The sequence below is a fragment of the Haliotis asinina genome, chromosome 11, assembly GCF_037392515.1.
Source record: "Haliotis asinina isolate JCU_RB_2024 chromosome 11, JCU_Hal_asi_v2, whole genome shotgun sequence".
In the NCBI taxonomy this organism is placed as follows: Eukaryota; Metazoa; Mollusca; class Gastropoda; order Lepetellida; family Haliotidae; genus Haliotis; species Haliotis asinina.
In genome coordinates, this window is record NC_090290.1 from 37,849,606 (window position 1) to 37,873,108 (window position 23,503).

At 40.9% G+C, this 23,503-nt stretch overlaps 2 protein-coding genes across 10 annotated transcripts in view; both read left to right on the forward strand.

The window, feature by feature from the left end:
• The first annotated feature begins 615 nt into the window (after window positions 1–615).
• LOC137255407 (uncharacterized) lies at window positions 616–21,105 on the forward strand. Its single transcript, XM_067792849.1, has 2 exons — window positions 616–727; window positions 19,061–21,105. The coding sequence occupies exons 1-2, from the start codon at window positions 616–618 to the stop codon at window positions 21,103–21,105; spliced, it is 2,157 nt and encodes a 718-aa protein (XP_067648950.1).
• Window positions 3,925–23,503, forward strand: part of LOC137256006 (histone deacetylase 4-like) — a 156,886-nt gene continuing 137,307 nt past the window's right edge. For 7 of the 9 annotated variants that reach the window (XM_067793646.1, XM_067793647.1, XM_067793652.1 and 4 more), the window contains exon 1: window positions 3,936–4,046. The gene's annotated coding sequence lies outside the window, so the exon portion shown is untranslated. Of the gene's footprint in view, window positions 4,047–23,503 lie in introns of all 9 variants that reach the window. The other 2 variants (XM_067793648.1, XM_067793649.1) reach the window with 2 other exon arrangements.

Consider the following 23,503-nt stretch of genomic DNA (forward strand, 5'->3'; position numbering starts at 1 on the left):
GTAAAACATCCATTCAGGGTAAAATGGTTTATTTTCATCCCCTTTCTATTTGGTGATGGGGGTGGGGTGGGGTGGGGTGGATTGGGGTTCCCCTCAGGAATATTCTGAACTATTTTAAAAATACACTTGAGCCGCTTGAAGTCGATAAAAACACACACCTAAACAACAAAACAAACAAAAACAACTCGCATCGGCCACGCCGCACGCTTATTTCTCAATCGATAGACATTTATATATATAGTGTATGTTATCAGCTAGATTCTATTTGGTGATGGGGGTGGGGTGGGGTGGGGTGGATTGGGGTTCCCCTCAGGAATATTCTGAACTATTTTAAAAATACACTTGAGCCGCTTGAAGTCGATAAAAACACACACCTAAACAACAAAACAAACAAAAACAACTCGCATCGGCCACGCCGCACGCTTATTTCTCAATCGATAGACATTTATATATATAGTGTATGTTATCAGCTAGATAAATTGACACCGGTCGATAATGTGCGGCTTGCAATATCAGTGCTAAACGAAGTCTGTTTGTGCGTTCTGTCGTGACATCTGACATAAAAAAAACGTTTCACTTTTCTTTTTCATCTATAGAAAACATTAATGTGTAAGAATGTGCTTGGAAGGCTTGCGTGGTGTGGTTATCTCCGTCCTAAGTAAACAGGAGTGTGATACAGGTGACGTGACTTCGATGCAGAGGAAAATCCAGGACTGGGAAAATGATGGTGGGTGTGAGAGTGTTTGGGTTGGGCTGGGGATGGGGTGGGGGTACGAAACCCGAGTGACGAAGTAGCTTGGATGGGTTACAGGCACTTTGTAAGCTTATTGGAAAAAGTGATGCACGGCAACACATGTATCACTCATCATCACCACCGCCCATCCCCACCTTTGGCTCCACCATATTCAATATTCATATAATGTAAGGGCGGTGGAGCAGCCCAGTGGTGAAAGCGTTCACCCGCCACGCCGAATCTTCGAAGACCGGAGTCCTAAACGCGGCGTAAAACCGAACTCTCTCTGTATGTGTGTGTGTGTGTGTGTGTGTGTGTGTGTGTGTGTGTGTGTGTGTGTGTGTGTGTGTGTGTGTGTGTGTGTGTGTAAGTGCACATACACATATTTTCATGTATGTCGTCTCATGCAAAATAATTATTACTATGTGAACGTGTTTACTGTTTTTCATGGTATTGTGAAAATAAACGCAACACTTGGGGCGTCGAGGCGGCTAATTATAGATATATCGAGCGGCTTCTCAAACTATCAATATCTAACTCTTTATAAAACCACTCTCGGCTACAACAGAGGGGTGGGCCTATTTGCTCTCCGCCATAACAACCGTTTAGGGTAGACCTGTTTGCACTCACCTTGAATATACGTTCGCCAGCTCGAGTCAATACGTGTAAGTTCTAATTATAGCTCCACATTCTCCGTGAATGAAATGAATAAGAGCCAGTGCAAGTCTAAATTGTACACGCGCCGCAGCGTCTAAAAATAGATCAGTGTTTATGAATTATCAGATACCCTTCTAATTCAACAAACGGTATATGAGCTGGGGTTGTAACGAAGCACACCCGATAACCTAACGGGTTGCGTTTTCGCTGTGTGTTCTGGGTGGGAAAACTTCTCGTGTTGCTTGTGACACAGAAAACGAGTAACCTATATTTTGAAGAGCAGAAAACTAGCTCTTTGGACCAACATTGATTATCGGTGGACGAGCGACTGGCGTTTGCAGTCTTGGGCCATTACTACTGCGAATGTTATTTGCGCTGGATTGTTCGATGCTCGTTGATGCTATAAAGTTTGCCTACAGTGATGGCATCGATCGAACCGAGGCTAGGAGACCACACACGAAGATTATATCATTTATAGGGGATTTTACTTCTTGGGGACGGTCTCTGAACATGTTGTGTTGGCTGTGAGAGACCAATAACTGCCGCTTTGCAGCCCAGGGGTATATGTTTCTAATATTAGAACGGTCAATATTACCAGATTTTATTGCACAGATATTCGACTGGGTTCTGTCTACAAGTATGCCGACGTTATAAGACTATATATTTGATGGCATTGCCGAGGTTGTGTATTGAACTCGGGAACACCTGCACCACGCCACGTACAGTCATTGCGATGTGATTTACGGTGTGTCTAAATAAGCATATAAATATTTAGTATATTTATCGAAAGTGGTTGATATTATTTCACACAGCTAAGACGTTTTGAATTCACAGAACCTTTTTCCGAAATGAGTATTTGCTTAATCAATTTTATAAAGAATACCAACGGATGTTAAGTACAATGCGATCGATTCTGACTTGATGCTGGTGTGAATGTAATCTAAGCCTCTAAGAGTAATATTTCTGAGTAAAGTTAAATGTCACTTTTAGCACCATTCCTACAAAATTCCGACAGGGGACACAAGATATTGGATTCACATATTGTGCCCATGTGAGGAATCTAAACCGGACCTTTGGCGTGACGAGCGAAGGCCTTAACCACTGGGCAAGAACACCGGTTATTCCCCATGGAGCCCCGATAATCGTCAGTATCCCATGTTTTTGGACCATGGGATAAGACTCGCTGACTTCGATAATGCTTATCATCGTATCCCAGCTGCATAGATCTATGTTCATAATGTAAGTCACTGGATTATCGAATCCATATTCGATTATTTAAAGCCAAAAATTCAATCGTCGATCATTTTGTGCCTGAAAAATCGAACCTCGGTTTTAGACCTCACGATCGAACAAACGCCTTAGCCGCTGTACTAGTCCATGCTTCCACAGTGCTTGTTTGATGAACTTGATAGAATATCCTTGAACTGAGCCTGCTTGACCAAACTGGGGTCCCCCCACTTCGATTCCAGCAAAACCAATTCACAACTTCAATTGCAATAATTTGAAGTTCCTGGAAGAGGCCAGCTGTCTGTTGTTTTAGAAAATAATGGGTTTGGTGTGCGATACTTTTCCTATAAATATCTTCATATTAATCAGCACTGTATCAGATTCGTTTAGAAATCACCTGTGAAGATCCGGGTTAGAACTGATCTTCAGTAACCCATGCTTGTCGTGAAAGGTTAGACTTTCACAAGTCTCTAAGGAAACAATATAGCCGTATAACTGGAATAATGCTGAGCGCGGCGTAAAACTAAACTCACCCACTCGTTTAACCCCTCCCCCTCCATATCAGAGCTCAGTATTAATAGGGGGGGGGGGGGGGGGGGGTAGGGGTGGGGAGAAGTTTACTTGAAACGTGAACGTTTATTGAGCGACATTTGAACTATATGCATCCTTAATCTGATCAAGGCACCGTCGCGACAGCCTTGTCCTTTACATTTCAATGTAAAATGAAAGGACTCTCGGGAATAAATCGCCAGGCTCACAGATTTGGTAGGTGCACCTCATCATATGCGTTGACCAATGCTCATGTAATCAGTGACCTGACTGCCTGGTCCAGACTGGGTTATTTACAGACAGCCGACACATATTGAAATATCGCTTACTGCGGCATTAAACAACTGACATAACAACTAGCGTAATTTATGCAATAAAACGCAATCACTCTGTCGATAGATATATTGAGACGTATGTTAAACTGTTATTCACATTCTTAAAATTACATATAACAGCTGCTGAGTTAAAAATACATTTTAAAATAGATTTAATTTTTCATAATCAAGCAGAGCACATATTCATACTGACAGTTTATCAAGATGTGCTTGATTCGTTGTTAGTGAGAAGGGACCGACCAAAGCGTAGGGGGAAAATATAAGGTTATCACATCTATCGCAGTTTCGTCATGGTTTAGCGCATCTGAATGGCGAGTCCAGTTTATCCTCGCACACACGAAAGCACTTTTTGAAAAAGGACTATAGATGAAATGTTCGTCAGTCTATTTTGGGCATCACTTCTCCAGACGGTCACGATTGGTGAAAAAGACGTCACGTGACCACTGTAATGGCGAAGTTGTGACGGAAGACTTGTTTGTGAATCGCCCTTATCCAAGTTTTTCAGCATTTACAAGCCTAAGAAAACATTGTAGTCGACATCACAGGTAATCATTTACTTGGCGTTTTAAACTGATTTGAAAGGTGTCAAGGTCACGTGACAAATGCTCGCGGAAAGGACGCTAGCGATTGCGGGTCAGCAATTATAAACTGTTTTCATGATGGGTCGGTCCATCTCAAAGGTATTTCAAGCTACATTCTGCATTTAGTTCGATGTTAGATGTCTGATTTACATGTTGATATGCTTATTTGTTAATATCTGGCTTTATTCAATACCACCAGGATGGTAGTTATGGTGCGATTAATGTATAATCACCTGTTGAACTTAACTGGCATGAGATGGGCACCTGCCAAAGAGCAGTACACACATACAGAGCTCGACAAGGCTGGCCCGGTGCGAGGGAAACTTATAAACTTTCACCACTTGATACCGATGCTGGGGCCATGTATCAGATTTGCCGACCGTTCGTTTGGTGGGATTTAAGTAGGATATTTATAGATGCTTGTACAACTTTCGCAGTTGTCAATAATGAGAACTGCCCTAAAGGGGTGTGGCACTCTGAATGAATTGTGATAGCGTGCAGTGACCAGCTATATTATTATTTTCCTTTGCTATGTTCATTTGATAACATTAGCCCAAGAGGTGACCAGATGCTCTGGCCTATCATATCCTGACATGATGTGCTGTATGTTGATGGAAGACGACTGATTTTACATGAAGAACACTGCATATATGTTCATGCTCACTACACATTGGTAAATGGAAAGAAGAAAATCCTACCATTAGTTCCTGTATCAAATTCTTTTTTGGTAAACTGGGTTAGAATTGGGTTTGTCGTTATGTTACCAAAATCAGCGGCCACAAAATTTCAAAGTCCTGAGCAAGGATTTGAATGACAAACTTTCTGATCCCAAATCAAATGCCTTGTCCACATGACCAAAACGGTTAGGATGGATGTCATCTGTGGGATGACTCCACGCACTGCAACACTAATCTATGTTTAATTCATAGCAGATTGCTTTTGCATATGATGTCTGTTATTATTTGTTAAAAATAACATCATTTTATTAAATTTAAGGACTTGTGAAGGTCCGGGGTAGAATAGGCCTTCAGCAACCATGCTTGCCATAAAAGGTGACTATGCTTGTTGTTAGAGGCGACTAACGCCCAGTAACGGGATCGGGTGGTCAGACTTGCTGCCTTGGTTGACACATCATCGGTTCCCAGTTGCGCAGATCGATGCTCATGTTGTTGGTCACCGGATTGTCTGGTCCAGACTCGATTATTTTCAGTCCGCCGCCATATAGCTGGAATATTGCTGAGTGTGGCGTAAAACTTAACTCACTCACTCATTATTTAATTTAAGTGGCTGGAATGATCAGAAGTCAAATTACTGATGCAGATAAGGGTAGGAACAAGATTTGCTGTATCTTTTCTTATTTTGTTTATGTTGATGTTTTGGAATTTTTGTAAAATCACTTTGCTTTTCTTATATGTGAAAAAATCCTTGAACATCTTATTGACAATTTTGTTTGGGTGAGTTCAAAGGTATTACTTAAAATGCACTAGTTAATGTTTAAGCCAGTGAGTATTAACTGACAAATTATGTTTCATGTTAGGTGTTAATATGTTTTCACTTCCATGGTCACGTGATGGTGCCACCTAGGGTGGTGTGATGGAGTAGCCTAGTGGTTAAAGTGTTCGTCATGCAGAAGGCCTGTTTTCGATTTCCCACATGGGTACAATGTATGAATCCCATGTTTAGTGTCCCCACCATGATATTGCTGAAATATTGCTAAAAGCAGTGTAAAAGCTAACTCACTCACTCACTCTAGCCAATCTATTCCTACAACAGTGAGAACGATATATTTTACAACATTCATGCCTTAGGTGCTATTTTGGTGACTTATTAAGTTGTTGGTGTTCTTGTGCTGCAAGGAGCAATGTTGACATACATGTCTACAGAGCAGTAAGAGTGGTTTAGTAATATTTTACTGCTTTATTGACCAGTTTTCATGTATGGGTGAAATGTGATATTTGTAAACAAGGATATGTAAATACAGCAGGTGCGCAATTTTGATTGGTTTATTACGCAGTTTTACTAGTGAGGTTGATGGGATTATTACGCAGTTTTAGTATTGAGTTGCCGGAATTTATCAGATGTATCTGTATGCAACCAGCCTTTATTAGATATGATTGTAAGGCTTTATTTTGTGTATATTGGAGCTTGATGAAAAAGTGTTGTATTTCATCTCAATGAGTTAATTAAAACATAAACAATGTTGCTCAGTCATGCACTTTGCGACGTAACTTGCGACTATGATATACTATACCATAGTGTGGTGGTTTGTAACATGTACAAAATTAAGCCTGCTAAGTGGTCATGAATAGATGTTATATATACGATTATTACGAAACTCAGTTTATAATAATCAGTAACATTGTCTTCAGTGGCTTTTTATGAAAAATATTTGAAGTACAAACTAGTGGTGACCACAGTACCTTTGTGGTTTTCCTTAGGTTGTAACTACCTTTTGCCAAATTGGGGGCGGTGGGGTAGAATAATTTTTAAAACATGTGGCTGTCACACTGAAGACCTGGGTTTTGATTCCCCTTATGGGTACAATGTGTGAAGCCCATTTCTGATGTTCCCTACCGTGATCTTGCTGGAATATTGCTAAAAACGACGTAAATCCATGTTCATTACTGTTACCACATTGGCTCATGATTGTTGGTTTGAATCCCATTCTCCTTGTTTCTTGGTTGGTCAGCGTTTTTCTAACATAGTGAGCTGTCACATCAACTCATTCACCTGCTCACTCACTCATGTACAAACTCACTGATTCACTCACTCACTCACCTGCCCACCGGCTCACTCTCTCATTTACAAACCCACTCACTCACACATCACTTGCTCACGCACTCACATCAACCACTCACTTGTTCACTCACTCGCTCACTCACCATAACAACTTATTGTGTAATTGTATTCATGTTGTAATTGTTTGGCAAGAAATCCAGTTTAAGGGAAACTTTCATCTTTAAGAATAAAAATTATACTTCCACTGGTACCAGTTAATTCATTACCAAAACTGACACATTGTATATTGGCAGAAACATTCAATTGTAAAAAATACTCGTTTCAAATTTTCTGCAGAGAAACATGATTTATGAATGAATTTTGGTGTAGATATAAGTTGATTCAATACAGATAACAAAAAATTTTTTTCCTGATATTTTACTTGGTATACCTGTGCTATTGTTTGAAAGGTGCTGTCTCAGTATTACTGAAGCATTTTAACAATGATGATATTACTGAGTGAGTTTTAAGACTTGCTAAAGCAATCGCTTGTCATGCCAAAGCCCTGTGTTTTGTTCCTCACCTGTGTAAAGTGTGAGGCCTATTTCTGGTGTCCCCTGCTGCGATATTGCTGGAATATTGCTAAACATGGCATAAAACTAGACTCACTCGCCTCTTGACAACTTGACCTGTCTGTGAACCGTCACTCTTTGTGATTCCTCATCAGTATCAAGTAGCAGTGAAAATTTTGACATAACCATCAATTTCTAGTAAATATTAACAATTTAACAATTTCATGGTTAACGATATCATGATACGAAAAAAAAGGATTGATATATTAATCGCCTGATAAATTGTCATGGTCCTTGATTGTACGATGTATCGTCACACCTCTACAGAATATACTGTCTGCATTAATTGATATCCATACTTTCACCCCTTTAATGCACCGGGAGTATTAAGTATTTATGCACTTTTTTTTTCACATTTCAAAATTGTTTTTATTTGGGATAACATTTAAAATGTTCTTTGATTGTGTGTTTTATTGATCATAGAGCATGTGTAAAATTCCCAGCAGTATATAAGTCTAAATACAAAATACATGTCATGAACCAATATTTATCCAAAATTAATATTTTCCCTGTCAAGTAACTGTATGTCATTTAAAATGGACATAATACTGTTAAATAAACTAGCACCTGACTGCACATGCATAAGCACTATTGGAGTTTTGTTACATGGCATAACTTATGCATATCAACGTTGCACATACTGAAATGTCACGGAGATAAAGTAACGGTGATTTTATGCAGGCGCTATCTGGGATAAATATTTAATTCTCATAGAGACTTATGTTGTCATGAAAATGTATTTATGGGACTGTGCTGTTACTTTACCCTCCCTCCAAACAAAATCGATACACTGGTGTTTTTTTTTATTGTTAAGAGACATTGGGAACTTTAGGATAAGTGGGTAAAACTGCACAATTTCTGTGATGCACCTTCAGTAAAAGTTGGCTACTTCTTTACTGGAGGAAAGCAAATCTGTGAAAGAATATGGATTTCTTGTCATTATTATCACATATTTTGTATTAATTCTGTTTTGTTAAATACCTGTATTTTCCCAAGGTCCGTTTCTGGTGTTCCCAGCCATGACATTGGTGGAATATTGATAAAAGCAGCGTAAAACTAGAGTCACACATTATTTTCCAGTCTTTTTGTCTCTTTAATGTTGTGTTAAATGACTCGGTTACCCAGAATCTCTGTTGTCAAATATGCCTCTATTTTTAGGTGAATCGTATGGCTTTTTTGCTGTGATGAATGCCTCAAATACAACTGTTATAATGCTGTGCAGGGCTACCTCTTTTGTTTAGGAGTGGTGGGGTGGACTAGTGATTAAGGCTTTTGCATTCCATGCTGAAGACCCAGATTCGATTCCCCACATTGGGGTTAATATGTAAAACCTGTTTCTGGTGTCCCTGCAGTAATATTGCTGGAATATTGCTAAAAGTGGTGTAAAACCATTCTGAGTCACTTACCTCTTTCTTTCCTTGGTGTTACCTGTGATCAGTGTCTCCAAAATTTTAATTTGCTGGGTGGCCATCAGGACCTGCATGCTTGCAGACTTTAACATCTGCATGCCCTGAATAAAATCGGCAGGCCCACTTTATCAAACCAATGAAAACAAAGTTCACTGTACATAATTTCTACAAAATCAGTTAGCAAATCCTAGCAGAGAGACTCTTTTAGTTGTTAAAGATATTCCTATAGATTTTCTCATGTTCAGGATCTCCTTTCTCAGTTCTGCTCATTTTCAGTTTGAAAGGAATTGTTTGTTTTTACCAAAATTGTATATGTTCAGAGACTAAACATTAGTCTGATTTGGGTTGGCAGACTGTCATTGTACAGCAATGGTGACTACGAACAGATTCAGACTATGACACACTCTAGTGTAGATTATCATTTTGTCCCAGAGTATTATAACCTTAAGAAATATTTATCTACACAAAAATAAAATAAATAAACACTTTTTGTGTCGAGAACAAGCTTTGTCACTCTTGGCCTGTCATATCTCTCCAAACTTGTGCTGATGAGTGTTTTACTCTGCTTTAATGGTATTTCAGCAATGTCACAGCAAGAGACAACAGGTCCATATTGGTGTATGTATGGGAAAAAATAGTCTCTATTCGATAGGGAATCATTAAGAAAAAGAAGGAGATACGCACCACAGCAATCGTGTATGGTCTTCGAATCATTCATAGATGTATTTATTTCAAAAAGTGTTGTTTTATTGTTTAATGATATGTTTATGCAAGAGTAGGAATGTGATGCATATATTAAAATAGGAGCACAAGATTACTAATATGCTATTGAATTCTGCTGAGTATTCTAAATGTACCCGTAAAGTTGTCCAGTACTACTGTATGGAAAAAATAAGGAGTACATACTCCTTATGTTGAAAAACTAACTGGAGCCCAGGGACATTTACTTCACATTGTACATATTTGGGGAATTGAACATAGGTGTTTGGCATGATAAGTAAACGCTTTAACTACTACACTACCCACTACCCTGTCTACTACACTACCCACTACCCTGTCTACTATACTACCCACTACCCTGTCTACTACACTACCCTGTCTACTACACTACCCTGTCTAGTATACCATCCACTACCTTGTCTACTACACTACCCACTACCCAGTCTACTACACTACCCACTACCCTGTCTACTACACTACCCACTACCCTGTCTACTATACTACCCACTACCCTGTCTTGTCTATTGCTCTTTTATTAGTTTCTTGTGAGGGGAATTGAATCTAGGTGTTTGGCATGATAAGTTAACTCTTTAACTACTACACTGCCCACTACCCTGTCTACTACACTACCCACTACCCTGTCTACTATACTACCCACCACCCTGTCTTGTCTATTGTTCTTTTATTAGTTTCTTCTGTGGGGCTCAGAGAAACAAAAAGTGAAGAGAGGTGACTAGTTTTGCTAAACATTCATTTGGTTTCGACAATCATTGAATGAGGCCATGGTGTAATTATGTGTTTCAGCAAGGATTCTTGGTTCGAATCATGTCCGAGTAACCTCAGCCTTTTGTATAAGGTGGCTTAATGGGAAAAATTGTCAGACTCAGGTACTTGGATCATCTGTGAATATACAATGTCTATTTTTTTTTTTGCACAATCACTGGATTGTAGACCTTTGAAGGTCCCAGGGTGGAATAGGCTTTCAGGCGACTATGCTTGTCGTAAGAGGCAACTAACGGGATCAGGTGGTCATGCTCGCTGATTTGGTTGACACATACATGTCATTGGTTCCCAATTGCGCAGATAGATACTCATGCTGTTGATCACTGGATTGTGTGGCCCAGACTCGATTATTTCCAGACCGCCACCATATAGCTGGAATATTGCTGAGTGTGGCGTAAAACTAAACTCGCTCACTCACTCACTGGATTGTATGATCCAGAAAGGATTATTTAAAGGCTATTGGCATGTGGGGGATTTTTTCTGAATGCAGTGTTAATTGATTAATTCTGAGATATAGTAACAATGATGTTACTGACATTTAGGCACGAGTGTCGAGTGTCGTAAACATGCTATGTCATGGGCATGAATATAATATCCTGTTTATCACCAAAGTCGTTAAATTGAGGAAAAGAAACCCAAATCTACTTTCAAACGGGTTGGCTACTGCTATCATCGCATATAGAACACAGTGTTACAGAAGAACTGTGACATCGTGGCATTGTTCATGACATCATGTTACCATGACAAAGTGGTATTTTGCCCTAGGGCGTCATATAAAAAATACAAACCTCCTGATACGTTTGCCTAATGAGGTAATATAAGAATTACTTAGTAATCTGTGTTAGCATTCCATTATTTGATGATGTTGGTCTTGCTGCCAAAAAAAGATATCGAAGTTTTTTAGTTTTTGAAGTTGTCATTATGTGTTAAGTTTTCATACCATGGAAAAAAATCAAATTATTCAAATCTGCAGAAATAAATGTGTTTGTTGTATTACGTGGACGGGTTGTAGTTATGTTGATTACCATCTACAGTGTTGATTACAGAACAATAGTATGGTTACAGGGTTGCAGTTGCAGTAAAACACAGTTATGATGCTACAGTAACAGGATTACAGTCTTCAGTTACAGTACTAGTTACAGTGTTATAGTTATGTTGCAACAGTTAGTTTTTATGTTACAGTTACAATACTAGTTACAGTGTTAGTTATATTGCAACAGTTTTAATGTTAGTTACAATACTAATTACAGTTATGCTTATAGTGCAACAGTTCAAGTTTTAACGTTACAGTTACAATATTATTTACAGTGCTATAGTGCAACAGTTACAGTTTTAATGTTACAGTTACAATACTGTTTACAGTGTTACAGTTTAAGACCTGTGAAGATTAGGGATAGAATAGGTCTTCAGCAACTCTCAATTGTCGCAAGATGGGACTAATGAGATCGGATGGTCGGGCTTGCTGACTTTGTTGACACATTATCATATCTTACTTGCGTAGATCAATGCTCATGATGTTGATCATGGGATTGTCAGACCAGACTTGTTTACGTACAGATTGCCGACATACAGCTGGAATATTAATGAGTGTGGTGTATAACTAAACTCACTTACTCACTATCGTTGAAATGCTTCAGTTAGTTTTAAAGCTACAGTTGCAGTGTAACACAGCATTACACGTAACACTGTTACAGTTTTACAGTCATAGTCACAGTCTTTCAGGTATGATGCTTTAGTTACAGGTATTCAGTCTTAGTCTTAAGTTCCAAATGTCCGTTACATTTAAAGTGTTACAGTTAAATGTTAGTTACTATCTTAAGAGTTGCATTGTATGAAGGGGTTATATTTTTTGGTTCATATTTTTTGTTTATCATCACTGTGCAGCATTCTCTTGTCCTTTGCTGCTATTAGCTTGTCCATCAAACTGAACTGTTCAAGATTAGGTGTCATTAAAACTCCATTAACTCATGTGCCATTAAATTTTGTTATTTCCAGCCTTTAAAGACACCATCCATTATATGGCACAGCTTTAATGGGTTGGGTGTACCATTAACTACAATGCTCTAATGCGTTTATATAAGTGAGTGAGTGAGTGAGTTTAGTTTTACGTCGCACTTAGCAATATTCCAGCTATATGGCGACGGTCTGTAAATAATCGAGTCTGGACCAGACAATCCAGTGATCAACAACATGAGCATCGATCTGTGCAATTGGGAACCGATGACATGTGTCAACCAAGTCAGCTAGTCGGACCACCCGATCCCGTTAGTCGCCTCTTACGACAAGCATAGTCACCTTTTATGGCAAGCATGGGTTGCTGAAGGCCTATTCTACCCCGGGACCTTCACGGGTCGCGTTTATATAATGCAAGGGTGAATAAAGTCTGCATCAAAACTTTAAAAGAAACATTTGACCTTTATGACTATGCAAACACTCAAGAGGAGGTAACTACTACAAATCTTAATGCTTGTCGTTAGAGAATGTGAAACAAAACTTAACAAAAATTAAAGGGAATGTGGCTAGTTATGTCACGTCAATGGAAATTTTATGCATTAAAGTATCGTTAGTCAATGACAAGTAAATTAAAACGTTCTATGACATAGTTTACAACCCATTAAACTAATGAAATATTAACAAGTTAATTTCCATTAGACATTAAGAAACAGTAGTAGATGAAGGTAATGTGTGATGAGGTCCCATGCCATGGGATGGCGGGAATTTTGAAAAAATAATCTGAAAACACAGCCAGCCAGCCAGCCATCCAGCCAGCCAGGACTGGGGTCTGCTACTGCTTTACAAGTATTAGATGAGCCAGCACAGTGAACTCGTTTGTGACAAGCAGGCGGGGAAAGAAATCTGGACAAATATACTTGGTTGCTACAGGTAGATTGGCGATTAAGCATGTGTGATACATGCTGACCGTGGTGTGAAATCAATACTGCTACTGTTTAACACCTGTCTCGTAGAGCGATTTAGTTCAGTAAAACACCATCATGACAGGATTCCCAAGAGGAATTGAACTTTTCAACATGTAGACGACAACCTGTTTCCCTCTTGTTTTAAATGGAATGTTCTGGAGGATGTTCCCATGTATGCAAATTGGGGTCATTTGTCAGGTCATGTCTCATCTAATAGTTGTCAAGCAGTACTGACATCTTGGGCACTCGCTTGAGATGGAACTCTCTATAGCATGAACAGTATTAATAGTATTTCTTCTCTTCCTTAATTTCATTGGTTTCATTAGTCAACCAATCACATATGAGCATCGTGTTGACAGGCATGTTCTCATATGACTGATGCTTATACTCAGATTTGGATTAAATATTTTTCAAAAGAAACTTGCAAGTGAATCTCTTGTGTCATTTGTCAGAGACATTTTGGCAGTGTCATATTCTTTCGCGATTTTAACTTATGTTGTAGAAAGTTACGATGAAAAACATGAAACATGGATTGATTTGTGTCTTTTATGGTTTTTACATTTATGCACTTGATGAAGGGAGATATATATATATGGATACATGTGAAGTAAATGAATATACTGCCTAATGGCAGATCTGTGAATTCACAGCTATTCGTAGTCTGCCTACCATGCTGAGATCTTTTTAGAAAATAATTTTGTTATCATAAGCAGGGCTTGATTTAGTGCTTTGTCCTTTGCTAGTCCATATCTTAGTGGGTGAACGTCTAAATAAAACGTATAAATGATTTAATAGCATGTTTCTTTCATTACATATTGCAGTAAGGTGTTTTGCTTATGTTGCACCTGGTGCAAGGTTAACTTCTTTTAAATCGACCCTGAAAAGTTCTTATTGTTCTGGGGGAATTTAGTGGTTAAGACGTTTTCTCATCACGCCAAGGACCTGGGTTTTTTAATTCACTGAAAGTGGCGTAAAACTAAACTCACTCACTCTTGATGTTCTTATTGCCCTTAATGTTTGTTATTTAAGTTGAAACTTTTGAGGGTTGGTGGGGTAGCCCAATGGTAAAATGTTTGCTCGTCACGCCGAAGACCTGGGTTCGATTCCCCACATGGGTACAATGTGTTAAGCCCATTTCTGGTATCCCCCGCTGTGATATTGCTGGAATATTGCTAAAAGCGGCGTAAAACTGAAACTCACTCACTGAAACATTTGAACCTGTTGAAGCCATAGCCAGTGTCAAGCATCAGGGCAGTGTTAGCTGTTCATGACCTGTATCTCCTCCAGCAAGAAGGGGTGGTAGGGTAGCCTAGTGGTTAAGGTGTGCGCTCGTGATGCTGAAGACCTGGTTCGATTCCTAAGATGGATACAATATGTGAAGCCCACTCTTTGTGTCCCCACCTTGTTATTCGTGGAATAGTGCAGAAAGCGACATAAAACCAAACTCACAAGTAGTAACAGAGACTGGCCATTTATTAGAGGTGAAACTGCAGAAAGATACATGTGCATTAAATTCTAAAGAAACCCATGGACTACAAATATATCCTTGCATGTCCCAAAGGAAGAGATAGCTCTAAAATAGGTTTGTGGGGGTTGTTTTCAGCGTGTCTAACAGTTCCTGAACCATATTAGTTTCCCTTCTAACAGTGAGGTAGCGACTTAACACGTCATCGTGCCCAGTCGCGCAGATCGATGCTCATGATGTTCATCACTGGATTGTCTAGTCCAAACTCAGTTATTTACATACCGCTGCCATAATGATGGAATATTGCTGAGAGTGGCATAAAACCAAACTCACTCATCTCATTGTCAGACTCTTGACCTCCAAAGGGGCGGTGGGGTAGCCTAGTGGTTGAAGCGTTCGCTCGTCACGCCGAAGACCCGGGTTCGATTCCCCATATGGGTACAACGTGTGAGGCCCATTTTCTGGTGTCCCCTGTCGTGATATCGCTGGAATATTGCTAAAAGCGGCATAAAACCAAACTCACTGACTGACTGACGTGACCTCCAAAAACATTGCAGTATGGATGCAGAATGGATGCCAACATACAGCCCTAATATTATAGATGGATTTGGCATTCTACACGTGCTCATTATTACTGTTTATTATTTTTGATCTTTTCTGGAAATTTTAATCATATCAAATTTTAAAATAACTAAAAAAGTGGTGACTGAAATGACTAAATTAAGTCAGTTTGTGATCTGAAATCTCTGACATATGAGAAAATTTTGGTAGTCAAGGTGAAAAAATGGTGAGATTCTACATCATCTATGTAAGAAATAAAGAATTGATTGTGGCATTTTCATGAATAGCACAATTGACTTACTTTTCATTGCGTAAATGTTAGCAGTGACAGTATGTGTAAATAATGTATGATTGCATTTCAAAAATAGGTTGGATTATTTTTGAAACGTGAGACAATTTGATGTATTATGTTGGATAGTGTGAATTATTCACAGAATTAACCAAGCACTGACATCACAAAGGTAATACTCATATACAGTAGTTTCAAGCCACTGCGGATGGTTCTGATTAGCAAACATGATGTGCAGCTAGGATGTATTTTTGAATGAAAATTTGAGGAATGCCAGAGTTGTGTTTTTTAGGCAGAAACTGAATGGGCGGAATGTCACAGCTTTTAAACATTTGGGGTAATTAGTGCTTGTAGTCTTGTATTGTGTTAATTTTTCAAGTTGTATTAAACATCAAATCACTAACCCATGTCGGTGTAAGGCGAATTCTGTTGTGAGTGAGTGAGTGAGCGAGCGATTTGGATTTGTTCCCACTTTCAGAAATATTCCTTCTGCATCACATTAAGGAAAGTATGGAAATGGGTTAATGTACTTTATCCATTCTGGGATCAAACCTGTGTATTTGGCATGATGCCAGGTATACCACCTTCCGTTACATTGTGCAGCAAGCAGGGCAAAAATCAAGTGATGGTTATTAATATGGAGTGAGTGAGTGAGAATGATTCTTAGTTACTCTAAGCAGTATTCCAACAATATCATCATGAGGAACACCAGATATTGGCCTCACATATTGCACCTATGCAATATGGAATCAAAGCAATCGCTTTCAGCTGTAGACTACCCCTCTGCCCAATCTGTATGACCAGGCGTATGTGTCAACTGGACTGTTGCAAGACCTTTGTCCCCCACCTGACCTGGTCCCAAGGTAGCATAGGCCTTTAGCAACCCATGCTTGCCATAAAAGGCGACTATGTTTGACGTAAGAGGCGACTAACGGGATCGGATGATCAGGCTCGCTGACTTGGTTGACACGTCATTGGTTCCCAGTTGCGCAGATCGATGCTCATGTTGTTGGATTGTCTGGTCCAGACTCGATTATTTCCAGACCGCCGTCGTATAGCTGGAATATTGCTGAGTGTGGCGTAAAACTAAACTCGCTCACTAACTCACTTGTGCCCCACTGCATACTTAAATATGCATTTTCTGAGCAATGTTGTTGTGTAAAATACACATTTTTAATTAAATAGTCAGGTCGATGGTGTAGCCTTGTGGTTAACGCATTGACTCGTAATCCTGGGTTCTACTTCCCACATTGGTACATTGTGTGAAGTCCATTTCTGTTGTCACCTGTTGTGATATTGATGGAATATTGCTAAAACTGGCATAAAACTGAACTCACTCATTGAGTAGTGAATGGGTACCAGGCATCATTGTCATTTACGTCAATTTCTTCATCATCACAAAGGGTCGGTTGGATAGCCTTGTGGTTAAGAGCTGATTCATCACGGTGAAGACATGGGTTCAATTCTCCACATGGGTAACGTGTGAAGACCATTGAGGTACCCTTCCATGATATTGCTTAAAGCAGCTTAAAACTAAACCCACCCACTCACTCACTCATCATTGCATCATGATGTGATATTGTGTATGTGGGATTGGACCTTCGTATAACACCCATATTTAGGCTGTCATGCTTTTAGCGACCTTTTCAAAGGCATTGTGTATACATCATTGTGATTCTTACTGTTATTCCATGTGTGATAGCCATGTGTCCTGAGATGCTGATGATATTAGTGCTTCCAGTCTAAGCTATTTTGTTATTTTCTGAACAGCATGTATATAAGTATCACCATATCAGTGCATTATGTGTAATAATTTTGAATAATTGACCGGGGCATCATCATGCTCATTCTCAAAATGATCCAGAATGTTTTTGAGTACCGGAAAATGGCCCTTTTGCATCTTAAGCTTTAGCGTGGTGGGCGAGCTATCTCAGGCGCTGACTCGTGAAGGTCCTGGGGTAGAATAGGCCTTCAGCAACCTAAGTTTGCCACAAAAGGCGACTATGCTTGTCGTAGAGATGACAAACGGGATTGGGTGGTCAGACTCGTTGACCTGGTTGACACATGTCATCGTTTCCCAATTGCACAGATCGATGCTGATGTTGTTGATCACTGGATTGTGTGGTCCAGACTCGATTATTTCCAGACCACTGCCATATAGCTGGAAAATTGCTAAGTGCAGCGAAAAACTAAACCGACTGACTGACTCACTCACTCTCAGATGCCAGGCTACTAATCCAGGAAGCTTGGAGGTGCTGGGATCGAGCCCACCTGTGACCGGGTGTAAAAAACCTTGAAGTCAACTTTGTGTGCAGACTCTTTCAGTGTTGTCACAACCCTAGTGTGCAGCACACAACCCTGTGCACTTAAAAGAACCCACGATTCTGTTGGTATATGACCAGATGGTGGCCACGTGAATATGTGCAAACACCTAGTTGAGGGTACAGCAACGTGCAGTAAACATGGACAAAGTACTGTGACTATCTGTCCCACCCAGCTGTTAATGGGTACTAGTACCTCGTAAGGATGGGAAAGCCACATTAACTTGGTGCGCCTGGTAGGCTGCAAGAGTTGTATGATCCCCAGGGAGTTGAGATTGAAAATATTGTGTTTTTATGATGGACATCCAATGATCGAGGGAACAACAAAGTGCCCTTGAGCTGTTGAACTAACTGGATATCAACGCTATACAAGTATATAGTTGTATTGTATTGTATTATTGTCATGTCACATAACGTGGCAAATATCCAGTCCAAGTTCATGATTTACATAAAATATGTTTCAATTTTATTTATAAAAATTGTGGCTAAATATGGTAGGGTTTTCACCTTGGTTAAACTAAGGGTTATGTACTGTAACATTGCATGGAATTGGTGTATGTGGAATTAACAAAGCCTTTTCACTGTTTATTCTTATTAGAGATTACTTGTCAGCTCTGGAAAGCCTTAAAAAGAACCTGATCTGTTTGATTGGCTGATGATGATAAGGCCCATATAGGAATGTACTTTATAAGAATTAGAACCTCCCTGTTACATCAGCCACACCTGGCTGCCACATCAACTTCTGCAGCCACACCTCCCTTCTATATCAACCTCTCTGCAACCAAACTCCCTGCTACATCAGTCACACCTCCCTCTTACACCAACCTCTCTGCAACCAAACTCGGCGCTACATCAGCCACACCTCCCTCACCTTGTTGCAACATCAGCCTCCCTGCTACATCAGCCACACCTCCCGGCTGCATCCACCTCCCTGCAGCACACCTCCCTGCTACATCAGCCTTTCTGCAGCAAGCCTTCCAGCTAGATCAACTTCCCTGCAGCCACAGCTCCTTGCAGCCAACCTCCCTACTAAATCAGCGACATCTCCCTGCAGCCACAGCTACATTGGCTTACCTCCTTTCTTCATGAACCTCCTTGCTACATCGGCCACACCTTCCTGCTACATCAGCCTCCCTTCAACAACACCTCCCTGCTACTTCAGTCTCCCTGCAGCCACATATCACAGCTACTTGCTACATCTGTCTCACTGCAGCCACACCTCCCCGCTACTTCTGTCTTCCTGCAGCCACACCTCCCTGCTACATCCACCTCCCAGCAGCCACACCTCCCTGCTACATCCACCTCCCTGCAGTCACACATCCCTGCTACTTCTGTCTCCCTGCAGCCACACATCCCTGTTACTTCTGTCTTCCTGCAGCCACACTTCCCTGCTACATCCACCTCCCAGCAGCCACACCTCCCTGCTACATCCACCTCCCTGCAGTCACACATCCCTGCTACTTCTGTCTCCCTGCAGCCACACATCCCTGTTACTTCTGTCTTCCTGCAGCCACACTTCCCTGCTACATCCACCTCCCTGCAGCCACATCTCCCTGCTATATCCACCTCCCTGCAGCCACACCTCCCTGCTACATCCACCTCAATGCAGTCACACATCCCTGCTACTTCTGTCTTCCTGCAGCCACACCTCCCTGCCACATCCACCTCCCTGTAGCCACACCTCCCTGCTACATCCACCTCCCTGTGGCCACACCTCTCTGCTACATCCACCTCCCTGTAGCCACACCTCCCTGCTACATCAGCCTCCCTTCAACAACACCTCCCTGCTACTTCAGTCTCCCTGCAGCCACACATCCCTGTTACTTGAGTCTCCCTGCAGCCACACATCCCTACTACATCCACCTCCCTGCAGCCACACATCCCTGTTACTTGAGTCTCCCTGCAGCCACACATCCCTACTACATCCACCTCCCTGCAGCCACACCTCCCTGCTACATCCACCTCCCTGTAGCCACACCTCCCTGCTACATACACCTCCCTGCAGCCACATATCCCTGCTACATCCACCTCCCTGCAGCCACACATCCCTGCTACATCCACCTCCCTGCAGCCACACCTCCCTGCTACATCCACCTCCCTGTAGCCACACCTCCCTGCCACATCCACCTCCCTGTAGCCACACCTCCCTGCCACATCCACCTCCCTGTAGCCACACCTCCCTGCTACATCCACCTCCCTGCAGTCACACCTCCCTGCTACATCCACCTCCCTGTGGCCACACCTCTCTGCTACATCCACCTCCCTGTAGCCACACCTCCCTGCTACATCAGCCTCCCTTCAACAACACCTCCCTGCTACTTCAGTCTCCCTGCAGCCACACATCCCTGTTACTTGAGTCTCCCTGCAGCCACACATCCCTACTACATCCACCTCCCTGCAGCCACACCTCCCTGCTACACCCACCTCCCTGTAGCCACACCTCCCTGCTACATCCACCTCCCTGTAGCCACACCTCCCTGCTACATACACCTCCCTGCAGCCACATATCCCTGCTACATCCACCTCCCTGCAGCCACACCTCCCTGCTACATCCACCTCCCTGCAGCCACACCTCCCTGCTACATCCACCTCCCTGTAGCCACACATCCCTGCTACATCCACCTCCCTGTAGCCACACCTCCCTGCTACATCAGCCTCCCTTCAACAACACCTCCCTGCTACATCAGTCCCCCGGCAGCCACACCTTCCTGCTACATCCACCTCCCTGCAGCCACACCTTCCTGCTACATCCACCTCCCTGCAGCCACACATCCCTGCTACTTCTGTCTCCCTGCAGCCACACCTCCCTGTTACTTCTGTCTACCTGCAGCCACATCTCCCTGCTACTTCTGTCTACCTGCAGCCACACCTCCCTGCTACATCCACCTCCCTGCAGCTACACATCCCTGCTACATCCACCTCCCTGCAGCCACACATCCCTGCTACATCCTCCTCCCTGCAGCCACACATCCCTGCTACATCCACCTCCCTGCAGCCACACCACCCTGCTACATCAGCCTCCCTTCAACAACACCTCCCTGCTACATCAGTCTCCCTGTAGCCACACATCCCTGTTACTTGAGTCTCCCTGCAGCTAAACCTCCCTGCTACATCAGTCTCTCTGCAGCCACACCTCCCTACTGCATTGGACACCAGCAACCTCTTACAGTACCTTCAAGTACAAGACTCTCTTGCTTCATTGTCTAACAGACTGTGTTTATGTGAAGAAGATTTCGAGATATTTTTGTGCTGATTGTCTAGCACCCATGTTGTGAAGTACGAGAACAGATGAGGGTGAAGGTGTATGTGGGTTATTAGGGTAGCAGATGTTGAAACAACCTTCGTTGATGGTTCACATTCATGATGTAACTCACTTGCACCTAAAAATCCCCAGGTGAAGGCAATTCACCTGTTGGCTTTGTGACTGCAAAAATGATAAAAACGTATGCATATACTCTTAAAGTAAAACAATTTGGAACTTCACTCTTAATTATTGATTGAAGAAAACATTTTATGGCTGAGTCAATCAATGCTGATATGATAATGATAAATGTTACCACTTGCACTTCCTTATAACTATAGTTGTTTGTCACTTTTAAAGATGATTGGTGTATGACATGAAATTTGCACATGTAGGATTATTCATTTAAACAAAAAATTGCTAGAATGAAACACTAAACAACTGTGTGTTGTAAGGTGAGTGTCAGAATAAATGATCTACAGTGATATATCGACCTTTGTCTCCAAAATGAAGAATGACACCCCATACACGTGTATTTGGCTATCTTGCTGTACACATGCATGCCATGCATTGCGTTTAGGGGTGGTGATTAAGAGAACTGTTGGTGCATTTATAAGAAGTGTGTATGAAAAGTTTCTTGACACTTAAACTTCGATCCAGATTGAGTTGGTGGGGTAGCCTTGTGGTTAAAGTGTTGGCTCATCACGGCAAAGACCAGGGTTCCATTCCTCACACGGGTACAATATGTGAAGCCCATTTCTTGTGTCCCTTGCTCAGTGATATTGCTGGAATATTGATAAAAGTGGCGTAAAATTAAACTCACTCACTCGAAAAGATAAAGTAACAATAACACTCACACAATAGTCAAGAGATTAGTTGATTCATTTTGAAATATTGATCTTTGCTTGGCGATATCATTGATTGATTTGAAGATTCACTTCATGGGTGCTCTGATTTGTCTCATTATTTACAGTCAGTGTGGCACAGTTGCAGTGTTGGTAATTCATCCATGAATAATGAAACAATTTTCTTGGCCTGCAGATCTTGGCCTGACAAAACAAACACTTCCTTTCTGCAGGGACCCACTAGGTTTGTTTATCACTGCAACATTGACAGGGTTCTTACAAAACCTGGAAAAATCACCTCCCATTTTCAAGTATTGGAAAAATCCATTGAAAAATCATTGATTAATTTGATTTTTTTGTCTTACAGGTTGAGTTGAGTTGGGCTTTACAAAACAGTAAACAGTTAACAGTTAACAGTACTACAAGAGCTTTAGTAGCCGTCAATATGTGTATCTGGATTAGTTTGAATATATGTGAATGCTTGCTCCTGTACATGTGGTTTTTAAATCTTTTAGCAGTGAAATGATAAAAAGGTGTCAGAATTCCCTTGGACATATATTGGAATGTCTGGAAGAGGCAATGTTTTCTTTTGAAAAATAATGGAATTTCTTTTCTCAAAAGCATGGGAACACTGCACTGATAGACCCTTGATTTTCCATTGTGGTCTGGGCCCTGCCTTGATAATGCTAGAATATTGCTAGAAGTGGCATAAAGTAAACTCTCTCACTCACCCATTTTGTGGGTTTCCAATCTGTTGTGATCAGCAACTGGTGTCTGCAGGAGTCTGGTTCAAATTGCCCGATGCTATAAATAGCCATGCAATCAGACTACTTTCATGATTGAAACAAGCATCCATATCACCATTATTTATCTTGTCACACATAAAGTTTTTTCCCTTGACTATAATAGATGACATCTTTTAGACTTCAGGTTTATTAATTTTTTATCTGATTAAATGTGTCAAGCACATTGTCATTCCGGATATGGTTGATGGTTCAGAATACATTTAATTGCTGGTTCAATTTGTGAAAAACTTTGTGATAAACTAGTGATGAAAAAATTGAGTTGTTGACATCATTTTGGAGTGCGTGAAATTGGTTTTAAGGTGCTTTTAGTAATGTTTAATCACCATTGTTCAGACCCTCTTGGATTCCACCACAAATTTTTACGTATTTGGTGGCAAATGTACGTGATTTGTGAATCCCATTTTTCAAAATTTCGCAGTCAGAAAGATCTATGTTATTAACCTAAATTCAGTTGAAGTCCAAATAATATTATTGTGTGGTACTTAAGAAAAGATTACTTTATGAATAAATCATCTTATGTGTGAATATTTTGAATATTGTAAAATAACAAATGTCCATGATTAGTTTTTATATAATCAATCATACATTCATTTGACATTTACCCTTACTTTTGGTTTGATAAGTTAATCTTGATTCAGTTTTCAAAGTAAGTCAGTTCTTCTGCAGAAAAATTGGAAATTCTGCATATATTCTGCATAAAAATGCATTTTCCA